The sequence below is a fragment of the Streptopelia decaocto genome, assembly GCF_964273445.1.
Source record: "Streptopelia decaocto genome assembly, chromosome: 12".
Taxonomy (NCBI): Eukaryota; Metazoa; Chordata; class Aves; order Columbiformes; family Columbidae; genus Streptopelia; species Streptopelia decaocto.
This window is the reverse complement of record NC_138667.1, coordinates 5,160,025-5,185,048: the sequence shown is the minus strand read 5'-3', so window position 1 is coordinate 5,185,048 and position 25,024 is coordinate 5,160,025. Positions and strand designations below refer to the sequence as shown.

Genomic DNA, 25,024 nt, shown 5'->3' with positions numbered 1-25,024 from the left:
ATTCTGTTCACTTGCAACAGTGCTAGTTAACTACAAACAATATAATTTACATCTGCTCCAGAGAAGGAAACAGGAGTTCAATGAAGGACAAAAGTGTTAACTTTGTAAAATTATTTATACATTTCTAAAAGAATATTTCTACTTTATTGTTACTTATGTTGTCACATGCACTTAAAATAACAGATGTTGTCATCCAGCGAGTCACTGACTTGCTTCAGTTCATCTTTATCCGTGCTGAGCAAAACCCCCCCAGCCACCAGCGAAGTACTTTTGCCTGCCCATTTAAGCAACACTTCTGAAAACAACAGAACTATCAAATGAAACAGAGACATAGGTTGCTAAATAATCGTTAAAACCAGAGTTTGTGCAAGTTCCCTCACCCATAAAGTTTACCTTGGTTTTAGCTGCTGTACATAACTTTGGAAAACAGACATACTATGGTGTTACGTGGCAAAAAGACCGAAGTAGGATTTCCCTGGCAGGAGGGTAAAGAAGCCAATTCTCTACCAAATCACTCCTTTCTTCTTGCCATGGTGGGTTGATACAACTCATATTTATTTAAACATGGTTGATATGGCCACCACTTGATCGAATACTTGCACATTCTTTTAAACTTAGAAATTCTCAAGTAGTATAAAGACCAATTATTCGATAAGACTCTCCTTCCTGAGAAAAAAAAAGACCCAGTTGGGCACAGAGCCTACCTAAGAGGCAAATACAAAGCAGCCGTATTACTGAGTCACTTCATGCATGTATACTAACGATGAAGGAAATACAAGTTAGTCTAAACATCTATGTGAAAAAAAAAAAAAGACATTTCTGCAATCTCAAGACTGGTTATGATTTACATCTAAGAAAAATTACAATTAATTCATTTTAATTCATTTAGTTGTTGAGATTCCTGACAGCGTGTGTCTATAAAGCAAGTTACACCACATTACATCTGTAATAAAAGAATGCTTACATTCTCTTTAGCACAGTGATATTATTACAAAGCCAGAAAGAAATGAATTTTGAAGACTTGACACTAATTTTATTTTTAATATTTATTTATGTGTACTTGAAATGACCCACTGAAACTGTAAAAAAACAGCACTTATTGGAAATGAACTGTTAACTGTAATTCCTCTCAGATCCCTTACTTGCTTCCATACTATAAAACAATTCAAACAAAATGAAGCATACTCCAAAAAGCAGAAAGTGACAAATGAAAGTATAACAGAAAAATCTAACTTTAATCTGTGGCTACCACCTCACATGATACATTCATAAAAAAGTATACTTTTTTGTTTCTACAAATAAGCATAGAGCTCACAAAATATTAAACACTTTTATCCACCTAGTCACTCACAGCCTCCAAGAGGTGTACAATAAACGCTTTGTCTGCTTGTACAACAGCAAAACAAAATACAATGAATACCCTCAGAATCCATTCTGCCTCTCACTATGGTGAGCTAATAAAAAGTATTTGCCTCATGTCATTTCATCAATAATGCTACACATAGCCGCATCTTTGTCTAAAACCTGATCTCTCTTGCCACCAGAACGCTCTCTCTGCTTTTCACTCTGTCCAGTGCAGCTGCTGCCATCATCAGCATCCATGGTTTCCACTTTCACTCTCAGTCCTCCCTCTGAATGAGGCAGATCATCAGGCAAGGAAGCCAAGCAGTTCTGAATCATCTCTACAACTCGCTCTAAGTGCTTCTGAAATCGCTCTGCTGTTTCCAAACGCTGACGTTTCTGCACCTCCATCATGACTCTCAGTGTCTCCCTGGCTTGGTGAGGCCGATATTCATTTATAAGATGATGGACATGGACAAACAGCAGTTTCAAATCTTCCAGTTTCTCCTCTCTCTTTATACTCCCTGGACTTCTTATCAAGATATCCAAGAGGTCCAAAAAGTTGACCAGGATAGACATATTAAGTTTTCTTAATTCTTTCTTGTGATCAAACTGCATAGGATGTAACCGTTCAATACCCTGGCTCTCCAAGGGCCGAATAATCAGATCATCACACTGAAACTGATTACCAAACATCATATAACTGTCTTTCACAGGTGGAGGTGGCTTTGGGGCCAGGCCTTTACGGATATTTTCATCAGTATATTCTTTTATATATTGCATTGGAGGTGGAGGAAGAGCACTCACTTGCTGAGGTTCACCCATTTTTGCGAGAGGAAAATACCTACAGAATGTCCCAAGAAAGAGATGTTAAACAATTTGTGTGACAACCTTACCATATCAATAGAAATAAAGGCAATATAAGACGACGGCTCTGAGAAAATTAGCCAGAAGAAAGCCATCTCAATGTAATACAGAAAATTCCCAAGTAAATCTGCATTAGTTTTTCACTAGGGTATACTTATACTTTTAGCACAACTAACGTCACTAGAAGCACAAAAATCAATCATTTCCCGAAGCATGGAAGAGCAGTTTGTAAACCGAGCAGCCACAGGGAGAGCGGGGGGAGCCCCTTGGAGGAGAGGGGAGACCCCTCCCCAGGCTGAGGATGCGGCCTTGCGACTCATGTCCACAGCCGCCGCTGCCGCTCTGCTCCGAGCCAGGCTCTGTGAAGGCCCAAGAGCGGCCGGGGTTCGCCAGGCCGCTGCTAAAGACAGAAGAGACGGGAGCGCGCTACAGCAGGACCCCATCGGTGACCGACCACGTACCCAGCGGAGGAGACAACCCCGCTCGGAGGCCCGGAAAGCGGGAACCCACCTGCGCTCACCTGCCCGCCGAGCTCCCCTCAGCGTAACCGCCGGCACACCACTTCCGGCCAGCAGCCCGCTTCCTTTCCCTCCTATTGGCTCGCCGGCCTGAGGGCGGCACGCTCTGATTGGCCTTTCTGAACATCGGTCAGAAGCTTGCTCCACTCAGCGCAGGGGCTCGCTCGGGAGGCGGTACCAAGCGGGGCGGGGCGCGAGTGGAGCCGGGGGCGTTCGTAACGTTAATCGCTGAATTGCGCAGTGTTGGGTTAGTATGTGAGCAGGTGGTATGCGGGGAACGTATGATATGTAGTGACCGTACGGTACGCAGTGATCATATAGTGTGTGCTGCGTCCACGCATGAGAAACACGAGCATTACCCCGGTCATGAAATAAAAGCGATGCTTGGAAAGCGTGTGCATCGTTCCTTCAGCTGAACACATTAAACATGAGTAAATAAAGAATAACGACTGTAACAAACAGCCGGGCTCTATTTTTTGTGGTTTTGCTTTATTTTGGGTTGGATTGGTTTGTTTTTTTTGGTTTTCGTTGTTTTTTTTTTTATTTTGTTTGTGTGATTTTGTTTTTTTGCTTTCAGTTTTGTTTCTGTTTGGTTTTGTTTTGGTTTTTAATGGATTTAAGTGTTTCGCCCTGTGGATCCCGGGGAGCTGGGCTCCCTGCCATGGCCGACAGGACGGATTTCTGACACTTGGCCATTTGTGTCCCCTGTTCTCTGTCCCTCAGCAGATGGCAGCAATGGCCTTTGTCTGACGGGGACCGTGGTGTGTACAGGCACCACCACTTACAGGTTCACTTTCCAAGGTTGATTTCGTCGTCCCCCCCCAAAAAAAAAAGCAGCAAGTTTAGATTGAATTATAATACTCTAGGTTATGCTAATTGTTTCCAAAACAGGTTTATTTGACTAGAAAACTTGAAAAACATTCACAGCTCACGTTTCACTGAATGCTGTGACTTCAAAAAGCAGAAAATAGTGGGGGCCAAGCACTCGTATTTTACGTGACCTCTGTGATGTTCTTGAGTCATTTTCCCAGTCTGTCTGTAGTGCCCAGGACAGAGGGGACATTACATCAACTAACGAAAGCAGAAAAAAGGGTTTCAGTCTCATTCTGGGTAGTATGGTTGATTCTCAGAAGACCCATGGACGACCCTTTTCAGCCTATGGGGAGCTGCTAAGATTTCTCTTTATGGTGGTTCCAAATGAGAAATTAAGAACGATGGTGAGTGCCATGCGTATCACTCCACCATTTGCTTTCTGCCACATTTCAGCTCTTTTCTGAAATATGGATGCTATCCACTACAAACCTACCGCTGATAATACAGCACCATTCCTACAGCATCTCCAAATTGTTGGGAATGAACCTGGACACCCCTTCAGCAGATGGCGAATCAGTACAATGATGTTCTCTGCCTCAAAGACACATCTTAATGTATTGCTTTAGTTAAGTTTATTTTTGGTTTTCTTCATAACTAATTTAGGCAAATTGGCATGTTTCACTATCAGGCATTCCAGTTCTGTTAATTCAGCAACAGTGTGTACAGTGTGTGCCATTGCAGCATGCTAAGTTTTTTTAGCAGAATTTGAATCCAAGAATTGTACAAGCACAATAAATAAAAACTCCATTTTCTTGCGTGCTCTTAAAACAGCACTGCGCTCTTCTGTGCTAGAGCACATTTCTTCCATTTTTGAATGCCATTGCACCCTAAATAGAAAATAAAAGTGTGGGTTGTGTTTTTTTTTTCCTCATGTTGTCTGAAAAATAACCCCATAATGAAACTCATTTCCAGTCTCTTGTTGGGCTTAGGTTGAGTGTTACATCTTACAGCCTAGTTAAGCAATAAGCTCAGGAATTTCCTTTTTTGGTGAATGTTATAGGCTTTGTTGTAGTATATACCAGGGAAGAGCGGAAGAGAAATTGAGCCTGTTGGAGGTGAAGGGGACTTAAGCAATCTTTATTTCTCCATCTGCTGTGGTTAGTTCCCACCTCCCTGTCTACCTGCTGTGTCTTTGGGAATTAATGAAGTTGCAGCGCAGTGCTGTGCTGCCTTTTCTTTCTGACTTCTCAAACTGAAAAAACAGCTGCAGCCTATTGGTGTTCCTGCTAATGCAGGAAAGAAGTTTAATGTTCCTGTCATGTGAAAACTGGGGCACACCAATCTTCAATGAACATGACAGTCGAACTGTTTCTTGCTGTACAGCCTATTGCCAGATTCAAACAAAGTCAAATGTCAGCACAGAGCCTGCATGGTTATTTAGCAACTAAACAGGTATCTCACTACTGTTTAATGAATTGACATGGCTCAAAATCCAAGCACATTTTGATAGAATCAGCCAGCACTCCTTCCTGTGCTCATAGTCGGAATGTTGTTTCTGGAAGCAACCCCATTACCTGATTTTTTAAATGCGGGGTCTTTACTTGATCCCACACCTGTGGTGACTGCCTATTCTAACTTGTAAATGAACATACCTCAAAAAATGTGTCTGCCTGACATGAAGAAGTAATGCCTATCCAGCCATCCGCAACCTGGGGAGCTGCAAACGTGTCATGTTGCCGAATAAACTGTGGGATTTCAGCACTGCAGTTTTGGCAGCAGTGTAAGTCACGTCTTGGCCTTCAGAAGGAAACGGTAACAGACAGGAACCACAATAGGCAGGCACTAATAAAAAGAGCTGGAGCAAATTCCTGGTTTGGGAATGACCCAATGAAACGAGCTTTTCCTTTCTGCATTTTTGCCTGAGAGAGAACAGCTGAGCGAAAGGATTATTGGTACCTTCATCACAGAAGAGTCTGTCCTAACCCTGTGAAAGCTCATCCTAACCCTGTGCAAGTTCACCAGTATGAAACATGTTCTCTGTGTTACTGCCAACATCAGTAAGTCTGGGAATAACTCGCCTTAGGCATTCAAATCAAGGATAATTCACTCCATCCTCCCAGCAGATGCTCAGAACAAGGCATCTACTTTCCCAAGGCTCCTGAACAGCTCACAGGAGAATCTTGCTCTGATTCTACAAGAGCAACTCACTGGGAGCAGTGTGAGCAAGATTCAAAGGTGCAGTTGTAAGACCGAGAGGGAAGCTGGATGCATCTGGCTCATAAAGACCAAGCTAATTCTTCCCATTTTCGGCAGCTTTCTGTCTTGTTCTTCGGTTCTACTGGGGTGATAATGAACTGCCAAAGAAGCAAGACAGCTGAATAACCTAAAGAGAGATTCTCACACTCTGAAAAAGCTAACTAGCAAAATGGGTTGATTTCTGGAAGCTTGGACATTCAGTCACAATCATCATATTGAACAGCTGGTAAAGACAAAGACCTGGCACCCAGACAATAAACATGGCACAAATATTACCCATGGTAGAAGTAGACAGGTTGTTTTATGAGAATGAAGATATAGGTGCAGTCTTGCGGTCTGTTTTTTACAAAAAGAAAAACTATCTATATTTAACTTTATAAATTTCTCTGCCGCCTTCAGGACATAGGCATTGGTATCAGAGCAGGATGTGCGGGTGGGGAGATTTCCACTGTATGCAGTAATAAAAGTGTGAACTGCATAATCTGGGTAAATCCCCTAAGAAAAAATCCAATCCCTAAAATAACATTGTTCAGGGCAGAAACAGAGCAGTTTGCGGGAGGTGGCGAGGGAAGGACAAAGGTGATTAAAGAAAAAAAGGAGCCCACTGAAGCCACAGTTGATAAAAACAACTTTACTTGTAACCTCAACTTGCCCAGCACAGAGGAGTATTTAGTGCACACAGAGGAGTATTTAGTGCACGCAGAGGAGTATTTAGTGCACACAGCAGCTCAAAGTTACATCAGAAAAATGGATAACATTTCCTTTTTTCCTGCATTTGGATGGAAAAGTGTCAAAGGATGGTACTGAGCTTGAAAAAGGCACCTAAAAAGAGAAGATGTAGGATACTTCAAAAGTTCATCGGGCTTTGTTTCGTCATCTTAAGGGACAGACTTACGGTGGTTTTCAGATACTTTGGACAGTTATATTTAATTCCCTTATATTCTATACAGAATTTATGTACTGTGCAATATACAGCGGTGCCAAAAGCCTTGAACAAAAGGAGCGCGCTCATACGTTCAGTGTATTGCTGCACCGTCACACAGGGCCAGCTTCCAGAAGTGAGGTACCCGTGTTAGTGGGATGTTCCAGCTCACCCAACGAGCCCTTTCAGCAAAGCCATACAGGATGTATTCAGAGCTCTAGGGTTTGTCCTCACATCTTCCAGCTCTGGTGCCAATGTGGTCCTAGACAAGTGGGGTATTTCTACCTAACTACATATAACTATATGTCTCCTACTCTAATGCAGAAGGGTCCTGAAGCCCTTAAATGACTGAGGCTTTGTTTAAAAGGGTTATAATATGTTCGTCATCCAGGTGGATGACGACATACGATTTACATCTACAGTTAATGTCTTGAAAGCAACGAAGAATTTGGTTTAAAAATTGGACAAAACATCAAGATCTTTGAAATTAAATAAAATTCAAATACACATAAGCAGGTTACTGTCTCATAAATGTATAATTAAATATTAATTCTTAGACCATATGTTTTTGTATGTATGTGTCAACCTGGTTATATATTTATTAGACTTAGCATTCACGTTCTGCTTTTGGCTTTCTATACCCGAATATTTGCATGTTTGCTACACACGGGGTTTGGAATTAAAGTGAACAAGCAACACTAAGGGCTAGATCTGTGGCACGAGTGGATACAAAAATACATCAGTCCCTACCTTCCTCCCCAGTTCAACAGTGAAGAGTTATCAGTTGATAAAGTTATTGCAAAACAGAAATAGCAGCTCTCATTGAAATCAGCTTCTTGTCTATGTCAGTGACACCCGAATGTGGCTCTGTTGACTTGTTTCCTTCTTTATAGTCATTCTTCTTTTTTTCCCCTGTCTAATATCTTAGCTGACCCATCATCAGCTTGAACTCACCATGGAAAACTCAGAATGGCTGATCTTGCCTGCTAAATCCTGCTAGTTCTGATGTAACTACCAGATTCGCTACTACTTAGGTCAAAATATGTGATTATTTTCTTACAGCTATGTGTGCCTTCTCTTCTACGTGTGTTATATCAAATCTGTACCTTCTCTTCCACGGTAGCTCAGCCTGTCCAGTTCTCCCACATGCAGAGCTCAAATCTCATTTGCTCCTTGTTTCTCTTGCTTGACCCTCACAGCATCTTCCCGTCAGACCTCCTATAGCACATCACACCATTGCACCACACCATGTTTGCACCGTATGAAGAGCAGTTGTCAAGCCCCCTATCTGAACATTTGATCAAATCGCTTCCCTCTTCGTGCCCCTCTACTAACTCATCTCTTATCTCATGAAGAAATCAAGCTGCCAGTCACTACATTCAAAGAACTTCTTAGCTCTCCCCCGCTACTTGCCCCCCTTGCTGAATCTCTTCTCTCCCCACATCCTCTCATCTCCAGCAGCATTGCTCCCCTCAGAGGTCTATGTGTTGGCATCTCATCTCTTTGCTGTCCTCATGCCCGGCTTTTTCTGCAGAGTTGCAATGTCACACCCTTGCATTTCTATTTATATTCACTTTTCTGAGAAGACAACACATACATCTCTGCCAATAGACTGCAGCCCCCCTTGGCCCAAGCTACAAAGACTTTTTGGAAACTCCTTAACACACTACAGTTAGTGCAAAGAAGATACTAGAAAGAATAATATAGTCCTAAATAAGTGTTCATAGCTAAAAATGCAATGACATTACAAGCTGTGGTTATAAATTCATCTGTACTGACACAAATCAAGCAAAATACTATTAAGACCAACTGCCTTTTGGGGGGATTCACCATTGCGAGCAAAGTCCATACAGTTTGTCAGGGCACTCTACTGTCCATGTTTTGGTTTATTAACAACAAGAAAGGATCTCAGAAGATAACTGAAACCAGCAAATTCTCAAGCATGAGGAAAGTTATGTGCACGCAGAAGCGGTCCTATATTTTAGACGTGCAAGCACCTAAAGAAGGTCTAGAAGTATATGAAGAGCCGCTGTTTACACGGAGTGCAATTTTAGAAAAGTCACAGCAGATACTGAATTTTTTATATATGTGCATTGCACGAGGCAAACTGTTTTGTAGAAGAATTGGGAAATTTGGCCCGAGTATTGATCCTAATCTACAAACAGATATGAAATCCCCTTTGGCAGCAGTGATGATTTTTTTGGGAGATCACAGACTTGTGTCATCTTTCTTGTTCAACCACAGGAGTTCCTTGAAACTCAGTCACTCTGCTAAGAAATGAAACATCACAGCCTTGCTAGACTTGCGCACAAGGAATGTTTCAATATATGCTGCATCTCTTCTTTGGCAAGACCATCACATAGGTATAGATATATAGATAAATATAGGTAGCGATCAATTGCACAACATCTTCTGTTTCTCCCTGTTTCTGTTTGGTGATACTGCATTGCCTTTAACAAATTCTTTTATGGATCTGTATGTCAAGTGCTAACTTTCAATTATATTTGCAATGCAAATGCAGCTGTTCAGTTGGAATTGAACAAAATTGGTAAGGAATGTTTGATGATCCCTGGAACACGCTGCCTGAACCATTTAACATAAAACAACAAGAAAGGGATGGCCAACTCTTTTGGGGTGGGATAACCAATACATTCTACTGAGAAATATGGTTCTCAAGTCTAAGAATGGCTCTATACAATCCAAGTCTTCATTTATACACTTTGCAATTCTGCTCTTTCTTCAGATTTTTTTTTTCCTCGTGAACTGAATTAAAAAAAAATGAAGTATCTTCTTTGGAGGTTGCAAACAGCTCTAAAAATAGATCAGCAATAGGGTGCTACCTCCTTGTACCCTAATGCTACATTAAAGCCAAAAGTCAGCACTGGTAAATTATTTAGACTGGAAGAATTTTCAGAAATACCTGATTAATCCAACACTTATCTTGTGGTTTCCTCACTTTCCACCAGACTCCATCGCTCCACTCCTCAATAGCATCAGTAAAGCAATTCTTTCCCTAGTAAAAAAATACACAAAATATAAAAATTGGAAAAGGTGAGGAAAATGCATTGCATTCATTCTAAAAATACCGGTGCTGTTGTACTGAGTGCCTTCGGTACATATCAATTATTTTGTAATTCTATATTTAGCCTGGTGGTGACTGCTCTGAATGCTGCTCTGAAGTCCAGAGGAAACCAGTTGTGCTTGGCTTGATGTTCGTGCTCATTTCACTCCTGATTACTCTGGTCTTGGTTGTGTCCGCAGGGCATGTTGTGCCTGGAACATCCAGCCACAGACTAATTAGCTGCACCTGAAGAAATCAGTAATCAGTAAATAGTAATCAATGATAATTAATTAGTTACCAGTTATTGTAACCGTTTGCTTTCAGTTTATATATCTAACAACTACAAATATTTATAATTCCTTATACAGATATATCCTGGATATCATTTTCTTTGCTTACATTGTAAGAACTTTCATGTTACACGGGAAACTTCCTCAAAATCAGTAGTATGAAATCTCTGAGACATATAGTCAACTGTTAAAAGTTCCTTTGAAAAAATAAATATGGATGCATGACCTACTTCTAAGACATCCTATACATCCACATTCAGTGCATGCATTTATAACTCTATTTACTGAATGGGTGAGCGGGAGACAGATGCTTAATCATGCCACACCCCTTTTTAATTAATCCTTAATCACTGACTCACATCTACTGAATGTCCCTCAAGTGTTATTTTTTCCACAACATTTACCTTAGCATGTATTGCAACATGTGCTGTTCATTTTATGACTTCAGAGAGGATGTGGTTATGCTTTGACAGAAAGGAAGCTTTGCTGTAGATGGGAAGATAAAGCTCGAAGCACCTACGCTGCCTTTTGAACACCTTTTTTTATTTTTTTCAAATTAACTGTCTTCCTTCTTGTGTCTGTTTCTTGGACAGGCACCCAGCGCGTAGGACAGGTATCCCATGTCTTTGGAAAGGACCAGTTTTGGCTCAGCCATGAATAACTGTGTGCTCCTGGAGGAACTGCTGATCAAAAAATCCCAGCAGAAGAGAAGAACTTCACCCTCCAACTTTAAAGTGCGCTACTTTGTCTTAACCAAATCCAAGCTGGCTTACTATGAACATCGCCATGGGGTACGTCAGCCATTTTCTCTCTCATAATAGAGTAACAGAGGGAAGGATGAACGTCATTAAAGGAAAGGAAGGATATTAATGGAGGGAAGGATGATCTTTGTTAAGTTTTATTAATTTAGCGTTTCTAGTCCTTACTACAGCACCATTCACTGAAAATTGCTAAGGTTGGATGTGTCATGTAGAGCTTCTGGGCAGTCAGCAATTGGTGTGCATGAAGAAATAAGTCTACCTTGCTCTTTTATAGAAAAGATCTAGTTTTGTTGTAGCACAGGCTGTTATAACCGGTGTGTAACAGCTGTGTGAGCCTGTGCCTGGCAAGGGTGACCTGGAGTGGTGTATTGCAAAGATCAGAAATGTACCCTGATCACATCTGTGGGAAAAATCATCCACAGATCTTCACTCTCATTCTTTTCTTCAGGGCAGCAGACCAATGCTTTTGCATTGCATTTAAAAAAAATTCAGCTGCCATGTGTAACAGACTTTGTCTTCAGAGTTAACTTCGGAAGGGATGTGATGATGAGATCCATGCTCAGACTAGGCATTGTTTCCCCAAGCTTGCCTTTCCCCCATTTGCTAAACATGAAGAAAATTATAAGGCAATCTGTGCAACTCCATTGTGCTAAGTGTTCCAGTGAAGTGAGAATTATTTCTCTCTTCTATTTAGCTGGATGTTTGCTGAGCCTCATTACGGTTGTAAATAATATTGCTTGTTTTCCAACAGTCACTGAACACGCTGTTAATCCATTGTGTTTAAACACTGTTGCTGTACTCAGAGCAGAACTGCGGATGGTGTGGCCTTGCTATCCAGTGTTCACAAGTTCAGACCATCTGATCTTGCTTAGTTGCAGAAAATTAAGTTAAAACTGAATCCAACAAGAAAAACATCATGTGCCCTTGTATTGTATCATAATGCAGTTGAGGTTGGATATCAGCTTTAAGTGTTAACAATTATTTTTAGTTGAAAGTTATTTCTCTCAAATGTGTAAAAAAAGGAAGTTTTTCTTGCTTTTATTTTGTAGTCTGTGTTTTTCTTACCTCCATATTTACATAGAAAAATATTTATTGCTGTTTAGTGTGTCTATATTTGGTTTGAGACTCTCTCCTATCCAAACTTTCTTTCAAATGCCATTATTTTCAAAGTTTAAGTTCTATTATACACCTTACACTTAATTATTCTGGGTAAAATTTTCAAAAGCATCCAAGTGATTCCTCTGTAGGTATTCAGAGAAATCTTCATAACTAGTTTTCTTTGGTGCTTTCTGAGTCTTGGTGGACTTGAGGTGAATTCAACATGCACTTTGCCTCTATACAATTGCAGAAGCACAGTAGATATTTGTCATCAGCTTTAGACACTGAAATAGTTTGGAAAATCTGACGTGGTGACTTTCAGTGGGGCATAGATCTCATGGGCTATGTGAATGCCTTTGGAAATTTTCTCCCCTAGCCTTCCTAAAGGTCAGTTAGGTGAGATTAAGGTTTGGTATATTATCTACTTTATGTTATATGTTATGTATTTTAAATGTGTACATACTACATATGTGTAGACATGTATACGTAAACACACATGTAACTTAAGGCTCTTCTACACATTGGGTGGATACGGGATATGTCTGTAATTAAAGGGCAGATTTTCCACGAAATGCTAATTTTTTGCTGACACGAATGAGGTCGTTACGTGAATAGAACTTCATGCAAAATGAGGAGAAAAGAGTTTGTCCTGTGAAAGGCTCCCAGAACGGATCCTCAACCTCTTCAGTAATCTTCCCCCAAATTAAACCATCCTGACCTGATCAAGAAATGACAAGCTGCAGAGGAAAGCCCAGGGTAGCCCACACAAGCACCGTCTTGTTTGGTGCTGAGAACAAAATGAACCCCCAGCAATTGAATTCACAGCCAGTGAAGGGAAAATTAGGGTACCTGCCCAACACACGGGCTATGCCCATCCCTAAGAAAGAACCAGGACCAGGGAGTGTGTGCAGGCATTGAAATCAGCGATATGTAGTGCTCATTTTCTGGCACAGGCCCTGCCACAGGTCTGGCTCTGCTCCCCAAGGACTCTCTCAGATAATTTGTGGGGCTGGCAGGGATCGGCACAGGCTGTCACCACTACCTGTAGGCAGTTTGCATGTGGTCTTCCTGCTCTGGAGGTTTAGGGCAAGGTGGTAAAAGGACAGAGCTGTTCTCTGCCAGCTGGCTGCAGTGATGGGGAGTGTCCCTAGGCATGTGTACTGCACCGTAGAGATGGGCCCAGCAGCTGTCCAGGCTTTTAAAGTACATATTTTTCAAGGGAAATCTCTGTGGATGTTTGCTCTAAAAGTTTTCAATTCGTTTCTTTAAGAAACCCTTACCAACCGTGCCAGTGGCTTACTGTCCACTTAACACTGTCCAGTACCCACCTCTCTGGTCCCCAGTCATTCAGTAATAACAGCCTGTGCGTAAGGGCAGGCAAAACAACCAGCAAACTGCTTAGCAGTTTGAGAAGTCCCATTGATTTTAGTTGGGTGGCTTAAAGTAAAGCATACGCTTATACATTGAGCCCAGGCTTATATGTTTTGCCTGTTTTTAACGGGGTTTGGCACCCAGTCCCTTCCTCTGCATTTTGACACTGTGGGTATAAAAAGATATTTAAGCATTTATTGTAGCAAACCCAAGGTAGGAAATAAGCAGGTCAAAGCAGTACAAGGGTAATTCTGTAAATGATATCAAAAACTGTCCACACAACCAACATCATAATGGCAAATTTTTGCAATAACTGTAACAGCATTTTCATCATAGCAGCCATAGCTAGACAGAAAGCACTGTTCTCAGGGGCCAAGCACACAATCGCCATTAATGTTAATGAAGGGTATTTACATATCTCATTAGGAGAATGAGCCCCCAATAACTGACAACAATAAGAAGCTGTGTTTTCTGGAATTCATTACACAGTGCACAATGCAGGGCTGTCTTAACATCACGCAAAGCCCTGATAATAGGCATGAGTTCAGCCCCTGTCTCTACTATAATACATCAGAAGTGCCTTTATTATAACATGCAAATCAATTCCACAGGCAAAAATTCTTCATTTGCAGGGTCTGATTTTATAGCTATTGTGCATGTGAGTAAAGGAGCACATGGGAGTAATCATTTTAACTATTTCAATGAGTTTGATCCTCACCAGAATAACCGACAGTGAAGACACTATGTGATACTCTCAGGGTGCCAGTACACTTGCAATACTGCAGAAGAAGCAGATGGGTGAATCCCTTTGGAGAGGTGCCTAGGACAGACTTTCAAAGGTCCTTACTTAGCAAAAAACTCTTAAACTGGTGAGTTATGTGTATGTGATTCACCAAACAGCTTATGGTTTTTGGTAAATCCTTCAAGTTAGCAGACAGGAGACTAAACAGAGATAGTTTAGTATTTCAGACACTAAGTAGAGGTGTTCTTTCATAGTCTTCCACTTGTCACATTCCCGCCTAAATGGGGACAGCCAGAAATGAGCATCTCTCCCTGTATTTCAAGCCGTCTGTAGTATAAAAGTGGCACAGATGTCTGAGGCCGATGCCACACTTAGTGGATTGGCCACTGGGCTAGTACCATGCTAATGCGGTACTGTTACAATTACATGATCCCCACATCAGGGCTACTCATCTCGGGGTGCTGAGACCTGCAGAGAGTGCTTGGGTCTGTCTGGATCAGCTATGGAGAAGTGCTCTTTGTCCCTATGCCACAATTTTCACTCTTCATAAATAGCCATTTTGCCTTATACAGGCCTTCTGAGAAGTATTGCAGGGCTGGGAAAGTTGCACCTGACACCTGGGAAGTTCAGGCACATAAATGTTTTTAGATTTTATATCTTCAGGCGCTCATGGGCTATTATTGGTGCAGTTTTTAAAGGCAGCAATGAAAGGAGCACACAGAAAAGGACCAAGTTCACTTTTCATTTATATCAGCACTATCCTTCCTACACTGCTCGGATGCTCAAGAGGTCACATAGCATGAATCAGTCTTGTCCTGAGCTCCTTCATTCAGATCTTTGATATTGAGATATAAAGATAGCACTTTAGCGTGTCTTGAAATTTGTTTTCAGTCAGTTCCAGGAGAATAAAAGATTAAACTTGGGTGAATAGCCTTTTATCAGCACCCTAAAAATTCTTCAGCTGCTCTGTAACCTCATCTAGGTGTTCCTGCTCCAGTGGGGGGATTGGACTAGATTATCTTTCAACATTCCTTCCAATCCCCAACATTCTGTGATTCTGTGATTATCTACCTGTTGGGTTACTTGCAGCAGTCCAGCTACCCACCGTAACAAAAGCAGCACTTTGTTCCTCGGTCCATCAAGCCATTTTACTTTGATTATTCTACACAGAATCCAACTTGTGCATCTTGCCCTGCAAAGACTTGTTTTTTTTTCCCCAAGACTCTAATATAAACAGACCAAGACTTCGCTTGTGAAGATCTCCATTTTGGTGTTCCTGTTCATTAGAGTGACCATTCATACTATTTCATGTTTAATATAATATTTACTTTGTGTATTTTGAATACCTTAACAGTCACGAAGCTATAATCTTCATCTAAAGTGAATTAACTATGGTTTTAAAGACTGCCTTCCAAATAAATACATATCTGAATAGATATGTCATTCTTTGTATCTTGTCATATATTTATTAACAAGTCCTGTTTGCTTGCCAGAATCTGCAATACCATCTGTCTTCTGATGCGTATCTCTAATTTATTAGTAGGACACATCGCCCACAAAGAAGTCAGGCTTGACATCTATGTACATCACACCTCTTTCAATGGATTTTTATGTAATAAAATCAATACGACCAATGAATACAAGGTACAAACCTGTGCCTAATGTGAAATGAGTCCTTTAGTACACGTCTGTAAATTCAACATGAGTTTTTTTAATAATCCAATTGATATTATGGAGTTGAAGGACGATTAAATTCATATTGTTTGACACAATAAGCTTTATATCTACTGTGAAATCACAGAATCATAGATACACTGACTGGAAGGCACTTTTTAAATGCATTTAATCAGACTTGGTGCTCAGGGCTGGACAGTCGCCAGTGTTAGGTCAGTGCTCACAGCAGGACTATCACCAACACTAGAACACGCCACTGTGGCTTTGACTGGCCACTGCTTGAAAGCCAAAGACAGAGATTTCACATCTTTGGGCAGCCTATTCTGATGTGTCATATCAGGTGCTTTTCTGGATATTTACAAAGTTCCCATCTATTGCAGTTCCCGCTCATGATTTCTGCGGCATGATTCAAGGTGGTGATACTGTCTAGACAAGATTGCTTTAAGCAAAATGCGGGTTGTTCTGTGTCTGGTGTCTGTGGCCTTTTTAACTCTACAAATGTGTGGTAGAGTCTGATAATAAAAATAGCTCTCTTTTTCTGGAATAACTCATTTTATCTTCCAGAAGTTGATTACGATAATTTTCTTGTTGCACTTTCTGTGCACACTTGGTTCTGCTCCCGCTAGATATTTTCCTAGGTGTTTATTGACCTTTAATGTTTCAAGAATTATTGAAAATTGCTTCTGAGCAGTGTCGTCCCAGAAATCATCAGATACTTCCATTTTCTTTAAATTACAAAGTTCAAATCTTTCTTTTGTCGGAGAATGTTATTGATTGGGCCAAGTCCGCAACCCAATTTTTCTTTTATATCATTAAGGAAAAAATAGTCTTAATATGAATATACTACAATAAGTATGGGATTTCCTAATAGTTACCTGTTATTAGACTTTTCTACTGTGGCCATTTTTGCTTCCAGTACCTGCTTTTGCTTTACATCGCAATCAGCATTGTAACTGATACTGTTGAAATGCCTTCCCGTTGCTTTATATTTTCTCATCTTTTCTGGTCATTTTTTTTGTCCTTAAAGCTTATACTTTTTAATGAAAAAGTGATGTCACTTAGTCAATTTAATTTAGCTTCCCTTCTTTCATTGAATCTTTACTGCAATCCACTCCTCCAAGTCTTTCCTAGCGTCAATAATAGTTTTGAATAAACTAATATAGTATTCAGCAGTTGTTCCATACACTTTTCTGCAACATAAAATACTTACTTCCATCATATTAGAAAGTTCATTTGAAAGCCAAGAATCTTTTTCTCTTCTTCTTCTATTTCTTAATGGTGACATTGATTTTCTTGTCAAACCACTTGTGCCAATAGTAGGTATGCGCACCTGGGTGTTCTTCTCCATCTCTACTGCTTAGATGAATGGAGGCATCTCAGGCACTGATTGCAGTTGATTTTGTCATTCAACACAATTTTATGAACTCTGCATCCAGGGAGATAAAGAGGTGAACGCAAACATGTGGCAGTGACACAGGGCAAGCGAAGCCCGGCTGCAGCACGGATAGCCCTTAGTAGCGACTGCTGCTGAGGAGTTTGGGGCCACATGAACCTTAATTGCTCGGTTTTCCCCTCACCAGCACAAAAGAAACAAGATACAAGTTCTTACATAACTTTTGAGCCAAGTTGGCTTTACGAAACAAGGCATGCTGCCTTTCTGCCTGCGGGAAAAGGCTGCCTGCTCTCTCCTCCCGTGGTCCTGAAGATAAGGCTGTGCCCACCCCTGCCTCGCCTCTCCCCAGCATTTGGCCTCCCTCTCTTCCCTCTGCTTCCAACATTGAGGGCTACTTTTTTTTACCAGGGCCCTTTGGTAATCACAGCATGGTTCAGCAAAAAACCTTTGAGCATCCACCAAGAGACCTTCAGCCCAAATGCTTGGTGCAGCACATTTGATGAATGGGCTTCACAAATAGCAACAGCAAAGTGTTAGCCAGAAAGCAGCAAATTCCTCAAACTGCACAGCTCCATATCTTACAAGATCTTAGACATTAGTGAAGTCTGGGTGTGCAGAGCCATGGTCATGAAGTGTGCTCACGGCACAGATCTGGGTCACCTCCAGCAGCCACTGGTGGCTTGCTGAACCTCCACCATGGGCTCCACATCCCCGCTCCTTCCCCTGCCCCAGAGCCTCAGATGCTGAAAAGTGATTAATTTGGTTGTGTGGTCAAGCTGCCGTGGTGTGAGCGAGTGGTGGTGTTGGTGGCTGTGTAGTCTTAGCATGTGACAAATGGCAGGTGGCTCATTCCCCAAGCAAGCATAGTGAGATGCCTTCTTGTGTTGCAGGGCAGGGCTATGTCAATTGTCCCATTGTCATTTGTCCTAGTATCTAAGGCAAATAGGGACCATTGTGGTCATCTAGTTTATGCAGTAGACACAAAATAAAGGATTAATCAGTGAAAGAGCTGCTGGAGCTGTGTGGCAAGAGGAGATGAAACAGCAAAGATGAAGACTGTAATGCATTTGGCTTGTGATGCACCTGGCTCTGTTCTGACCTGTTAGCCCTCCTTCCTGGAATTGCCATATTGCAAATAAAGGACCAAAAGAAATAAAAGAGGACAGACTGACCTGCAGCACAGTGGACTTCTCATGGGACAGCAGCATGCCTTGGTTATCTTTCCCCACACATTATACAGTAAGACCACTAACTTTTTTTCTGACTTACCAGCTAAAACATCTACATAATTATACTCCAGGCAGACTGAAAACAACAAATAGAGATCTGTCAGCATGTTTTGTCTAGCCCTTTTAGGAACAAGCTTCTGAGGTTTTTGGAGACCACTTTTAAGAGGCTTTTCCTCTCCAATCCCTTCCAAATGGCCTATTTGCTTTTGTTGGATTAAAGTGCAGTAAGGCATCACAAAAGCAGAGATATGTTTAGCTTCCAGCCCAGTTTCTGGGTAATGCCTGGTTTGTGAGCAGCAATTCCAGTTGTTTGTGCTGCTATGGGACTGTAATTGCTCTTTATCAGCAAAGTCCCATCTGATGACGATCTGCCAGGTAATGCACTGGCTGTGAGAGACACCCTGACATTGCACTGAAACATGAGACTATAAAACGCTTCTGTTGCTGGGATTACATGATTAAAAGGAGCACAGTAGGTGATGAGAGCTGCATGATGGCTGCACAAAGCTCCTTGAGAAAGCTGCACCCTGACTCTCAGCAGAGTCTGGAAAAATATCACCAAAAACCAGCCTGCAGTGAAAGAGCAGAGTATGTGACGGGCACAGCATCGCTTCCTAAAGCCTCAGAGGAGGAGTGCATGTGGTTAAGGAATAAGATGAAGGAGGGTTCAATGCTAGTAAAATTGAAGGCTTTTATAGGAAATAAATGGCTTGTGTCTCATGGAAGGGGTAGAAGTCTCAGGGGCAGAACAAATGATAGAGGAGGTTGTGGAGACAGAAGAAGCCAAGTCTGAAAGAAATAAGTGAATAGACAGGAATGAAGGAAAATACATGGTAAAAAATGGCATGCAGTGAGGCCTTGCAAGGCTTGGCAATACTCTTGATAGTTAATTGGTATTTACATGTAGGGATGCTTTATGGCCTTGGGTTTATTGATATAAAAAATCCCACTCCACCTCCTAGAGCTATGTAGGCAGATGCTGTCCTGGCAATAAATCCAGAGGCACTGGTTAAACTGCAAGCAAATACAAATACAAAACCCAAAACCCAAATTGCAAGAGCAATATGAGACCACACTGTAATAATTTCCCTGTCTTTTCTCAAGTCTGTATACAACGGCAATATAGCCAGTTGTGCAAGAATAAGGTTTAAGGAGCCTTGGGACCTCTCTGTTTCGAGGTTGTTAGACAGCACACAGTGAAAAACCTCACCCTATCTCCAGTAGCATCACCTGCTTCGTGTTTTAGGCTAAATTTACTGATGGAAGGTACCAACAGAGCAGATAGAGGGTCAGCATAGCAGTGGCGATGGCTGCTGCCAGTACGGCAGAGCCACCAGGTCATGGTGACATGGGGAGCAAGGGACAGGAGAGAGCTGGGGGGCAAAGGACACAAAGCATTGGGTTGGGGATCTGAGGGAGGTTGAGGAGGTTGTCGGAGTCTTGCTGTGTCTCCGAATGGCAACCTGGGACAGGTACAATGCAGTTGTTGAAGTTCATGCTCTCTCCTGTTGACAGGCGCCCATGTTTGAAAAACAGCAGCTTTTGCTGTGTTTTGGGGTTTTTAAAATCTCACCAATTTCCGTCACGGTGTTGCAAAGCTGAGCTGGGAGACAACTACTGTTTAATCCGTACTGAAAACGAATCAAAACAGGAAACCCGTTTGCCTCCAAAGGGCGAATGGGTTTGTTGCGAATCCTTCAGAAGGTGCAAGTAGCAGCTCCTGGGGTTCACTCAGTTCCTGCTTTGCCTGGTCCTGCAAAGCCGGGGAGGTTCATAGGAAATGGGGTGTGCCGAGGTAGTTGGGATACCTGGGTGTCTGTTCTTACCCTCTTTTAGTTGCCCATACTGTTACCCAGCTATCTGGTATAGGATGAATGATAACACAGCACAGGGTGCCGAAAAAACAGTTTTGTCGGCAATTTTTTGAGAATGTTATTTACTTCAAATTTTCCTGTTGTTTTTGCTTAGCTAAAAACCCATACAGAACAAAAACAGAGAAGTGTTTTTGTTTCGTGGAAAACAGATGCAGTAAAAATGTTACATTTTAGATAAAATGCTTAGTTTTGAAATTCTCAGTATGCAAATATTTTTTTTAAATTAAATAAACATTGGTTTATAGATTTCAGCATGGAAGAGGACTGTTAGTAAACCAAATGCTTCATGAAAATAGTTCTTTTTCATTAAAAAGGTGTTTCATTTTGTTGGAATCAAAAATAAAACCTGAAGTTCAGCCAAAAGTTTTGACTGGTTCTCTAAGAATCCATGTGCTGAGCTGAAATCTGTGTATGTGCATATATGTATGTGTATGTGCAATCCATACAGAGGTGCCATATATGGGAATCATTCTTTATTCTTTTAAATGTCTAACATAATCTGTTACTTTGCTTCTGCTCCATTAAATCTAAATCTCCTATGGACATGACAGTCTAATTATTCTCTTAATCCACAATAATTAGCACTAACCAAGTGCTTTTATCTGTCTTTTAGAAAAAAAGGACTTTGAAGGGTTCTGTGGAACTTTCCAGGATTAAATGTGTGGAAATTGTGAAAAGTGACATCATTATTCCCTGTCAGTATAAATATCCTTTCCAGGTGAGTCTGTCCTGTGAACATACTGATAGAGATATCACTTCATTTTGTATTTCGATAAAATTGTCCCTCACAGTGCAGTCGTCAATGAACCCAACACCAGGGTGAATAACAACAAAGGAAGAAAATGCAGATCAAGGTTTGAATTGAACTGGAGAATCAGAGACTGTTATTATAATACAAGATTCATAAACTCTTATACTCATTGGTTTTAAATTGAAAAGGATCATCTAATCCTATCCCATGTTTAACGTAATATTAATCTATCCCATTAACTTATGTTCAGAGAATCTATCAGGTAATCTATCCAGGGTTTTGGACAATTTACCTATTTGGTGCTGAAACTAAATACATCCAGTAGCCTTTGCATCAGAAACTGGTGGCTGTGGTGTCCCAGGGAAGCTGTTCCAGGCTGTTCTTACAGAGATGGCTTTTAGTGATGAGATGGTTCAAAGACCAAGAGGTGGACAGTGCTAGCTCTAGTATGAGGAAAACCATGTCTAGCGTTAATTATTAATACATACAGGATACATTTATAACATAAATATGGGATACATTTATAACATAAATACTATAGAATATCTGCTCAGTTATTGCAACACAAATTCCCTCTGGCAATGAGCCCCTCGCAGAGCAGCATGAGATGAGTGCTTTTGTGTGGTTGTGCATGCTCTACTGCATATTTCAAAATGTGCCTTAGATTGTCAAAACAGTATATAGACATAACAATAATATCAACAGGGGTGGCTTTAAATGAGTGGGAGCTTATTCCACCCCTATTTCTGTTTTTTGCAAAAGAGGTTATAATTTATCTCTCCATAGCATGCAAAGCAACTGAGTCACACAGCTGTCTGTGTGTGCCTGTGAGGGCTTCAGGCCAAGAGATAGCAAATGTTTCCTGTTCTTTAAACAATAATCAACATTGCCTCACCTACACCTCTGGAAAAAACTTTAAAAAACAGCTGCTTTTTTTTGTAGAAACCTCTGTTTAAATAAAGTGGTCAAAGTTTTTCACAGCATCTGTGGATCAAAGAGACCAGGTCCCACTTGGAATTCAATTGTTGAGTTAAATATTGGAAGAGAAACCTAGATTAAGCATTACATAAAATTTTAGGCCCAAATGTAGTCATCTGGTTCAGTTTCTGAGTCATTTTCATTCTTGTGATTATTTTACTCCCTGGTCTGAAACTTCACAAGTATTCTGTATTTCTCTTCACTTGTTCATCATTAAGGCCAAGATGATGAAAATAGGATCTTGAGTGCTCCATGTTCATCTGCTCCAGCTTCGTATTTCCCCTCTATAATCCTAGAGAAAGCGATTAAAAACTTTGAAGAACAATAGTAATCCAAATAATGTCCAGGGAGTTGCTCAGGTTTTATATTGGCAAAGAAAAGCTAAGTTTGGCTTGTAGATCTTAAGTGAAGGTATCTTACAAGAAACTGCTAAGAAACAGATGCCATTTCCCCAGAGATACATTAGCAAAATCACTGCAGTCAGTAAGTCAGGTTGAACTCTCTGTACATTGAAATTGCTACATCTGCGTTGATTTCACTGTCATTTTTTAACAGCATAAAATTGAGCTAGAACACTGCTTGTCTAGAATTATTTCTTGATTGGGGTTTCTACTCTGTTTTAAATAATCTAAAGTCAATGAGGTTGAGAGATGCTCTGAACAGGCTCTGCTAACTCCGCTTGCCCACATCATCATTTTGTGTGTACATTGTTGGTATGGGGGCTGCTGCCTTGTTCCTTCAGTGACTCCATCGTGCCCGGCGTATCTAGGATTGTCTCTAATGGTTTTCTCCCTTCTTTACTCCCCTCTCCAGATCATCCACGATAACTACATCCTCTATGTGTTTGCACCCAATCGTGAGAGCCGGCAGAGATGGGTCTTTACACTGAAGGAAGGTAATAAAACCCCTGTGTCCACCTTAATGTTGAAGTTACTTATCCCTGACCAGTTTTCTCTACAAGCTATAATCCAGAGAAAATGTGCAAGAGGAGTCATGTCTTCTATCTAAGCATGCAAACTGGTGATGGGAAATGAGGTTATAAAATCAAATTGTTTATAAATTGGGTGCATGTGTTTTCAACAGCAGTGGAAATTTTGGACATAGAATGCCTTATTTACCTCATTCTAGGATAAACTGTTAATACGTTACTGTAATTTGAGGTTTCTTATTCAGGAAGAGATGAGGATTTGTATATGGCTATTTTTTTTTTTAAATTAATCTTTTCTGGGTGGGAGATTTTGCAGCTCTTATTAATAGATTTTTTTTTTGTTTAGATCAAAACCTTCTTGGAGAATCATGAATATTAAAAACAATTTTGTGGGTAGCTTTTATTTCCTGTTCACCTCCTGAATGGTGCTGTAGTTCACAGCAACGATTCTGAAGCAGAGGCACAATAACTAACCACTGCAGGCAGAAATGAAGCATAATACACAAGGAAGGTGTTACTCAGTTACATGAAAATTGCACCAGGCCCCTGTCATAGCTTTTTCCTGCTGTGTAACACAAGCTGCTGTATTGTTCTCTCTGAAAAAAATGTGCCTGATATAATATTATGTTAATGCGCTTACTCTTGCAACCAGTTGTTTCCCTTCTGGAGAGCACCTGCTCCAAGCTTCTACTTTATCATCTCTTGTTGTTCAATGTCTGGAGACTGTCCACTTACTTGGGTAATTTTAATAGTCTCTTGAAACAGGCCAGCAGAATTTTTTTGTTCTTTTTAGGAAAATTATTATTAGAGATCGAGAGGCTTAACTTCAAAAAGAACCTTTAATCACTCGCACAAATATTCAAGACTGGTCTTTACATGTGCAAAAAATGTTTAGTGCTGGTGAATGCCAGTATGTACAGCTCTTGCTGAACACCAAGACAAAGCAGCATCTGGGTCCCACATATATACATACTGTAGAGCTGTAGTCTTTCATGGGAATCATCAGTATATGGCCTGTCAGGTTTTATTTCTCTTTTTGAGACCTTCCTTCTGTGGTTTTGGTGTTTATCAGTTTAAAGAGAGAGTCACTTTGGTGGGATTCTGTTCTCCTGCGGTAGAGAGGTATGGGTTCCATCACCCGCAGGAAGGCTATTGCTCCACATCAGTGGCGGCATTCACTCCTTCTGAGAGAAAGGAAAACATTAACAGAGGAGGCTGATAATATTCACCAAAGCTTGGTTTGAAAATAATAAGCAGCTTCTTTAAAGTGTGAATTATTCTCAAACAGTACTAGATGTCTTCCAGAACTGATGTGAGTGCAAATAAATTCATTTTCCCCCTGCTTTTTATTCCCTTAATGTCTTGCAGAAACCAAAAACAACAACAGTTTGCTTTCAAAGTGTCATCCAGATTTTTGGATAGATGGCAAGTGGCGATGCTGTGCCCAGACAGAGAAGATGGCAGCTGGCTGTGTGGAGTATGACCCCACCAAAAATGGTATGGGATTTGTTAAGACCATCCTGAAATTGAAAATATTTATTCCTAGGAAAAGTAAAGGATTGCATATGTCTCATACAGAACATCAAAGAATATCATGTTACATTTCCAGCAAGAGACATATTGCTGGCTTCTTGGGACATTCCATATTCTGGCATAGATTTTACTGTATATGGCATTCTTTGCTTTGAGTTAACGTTTTCCCCTGTGTGATGCTTGGTGCTGTCTTTGGAATGAGATGGAGAACTAAAAACTTGACCAGCTGTGCTCAGTCAATAAGCCATAGTAACTTTCTTAAGATACGTGCATTTAATCCTGTGTGTCCTGTTTTCTCCTAATTGTATTTCCTCTGTGGTTTTAATGGCCAAGCACAATCTTTACTTTGTCTCCTGAAAAAAGCATGTAAGCAATCAATCATTTTTCACCCAAGATGCTTTTTGCTTGTGTCTGGGTGATTCCTCAAGTATTCTGTACACCGGTTTCAAACCCATGGTGTGTGGCCGAGAGCCACTGTGTAGGTGCAGGCTGTTGGCACATCTTACTCTGAAAGACCAAGACTTGCTATTCAGTGGTTTTGTGTCACCTTTATCAGTTCATTACCTTGGTGGTTTCATCCCTGGTTTTGTTCAGATCTACTTCAAATTAGCTTTCTTGATTTCA

At 40.9% G+C, this 25,024-nt stretch overlaps 2 protein-coding genes and 1 long non-coding RNA gene across 5 annotated transcripts in view; 1 reads left to right on the top strand and 2 right to left on the bottom strand.

The window, feature by feature from the left end:
- Window positions 1-1,214: 1,214 nt before the first annotated feature.
- On the bottom strand, window positions 1,215-2,782 carry MED7 (mediator complex subunit 7). 3 transcript variants are annotated; one of them, XM_082063547.1, is made up of 2 exons: window positions 2,729-2,782; window positions 1,215-2,185 (listed from the first exon to the last, which is right to left on the bottom strand). In XM_082063547.1, exon 2 carries the CDS (start codon window positions 2,164-2,166, stop codon window positions 1,474-1,476), a length of 693 nt encoding a protein of 230 aa, XP_081919673.1. In that variant the 5' UTR covers window positions 2,167-2,185; window positions 2,729-2,782; the 3' UTR covers window positions 1,215-1,473. The 3 variants fall into 3 exon arrangements, with proteins under 3 accessions (XP_081919673.1, XP_081919674.1, XP_081919675.1); XM_082063548.1 differs by having other exon boundaries at window positions 2,670-2,779; XM_082063549.1 differs by having other exon boundaries at window positions 2,719-2,760.
- Window positions 2,783-3,724: 942 nt separating this feature from the next.
- On the bottom strand, window positions 3,725-18,333 carry LOC309445033. The gene is made up of 3 exons (XR_014185209.1): window positions 18,280-18,333; window positions 9,638-9,730; window positions 3,725-3,797 (listed from the first exon to the last, which is right to left on the bottom strand). It is a non-coding gene; the product is annotated as an uncharacterized lncRNA (long non-coding RNA).
- Window positions 10,689-25,024, top strand: part of ITK (IL2 inducible T cell kinase) — a gene marked incomplete at its 5' end in the record, with an annotated part of 28,046 nt that continues 13,710 nt past the window's right edge. Inside the window, 4 exons of the mRNA XM_082063456.1 lie at window positions 10,689-10,859; window positions 20,824-20,928; window positions 22,753-22,834; window positions 24,236-24,364. Of these exons, the coding sequence (XP_081919582.1) occupies window positions 10,689-10,859; window positions 20,824-20,928; window positions 22,753-22,834; window positions 24,236-24,364 (487 nt within the window). The remainder of the gene's footprint in view (window positions 10,860-20,823; window positions 20,929-22,752; window positions 22,835-24,235; window positions 24,365-25,024) is intronic.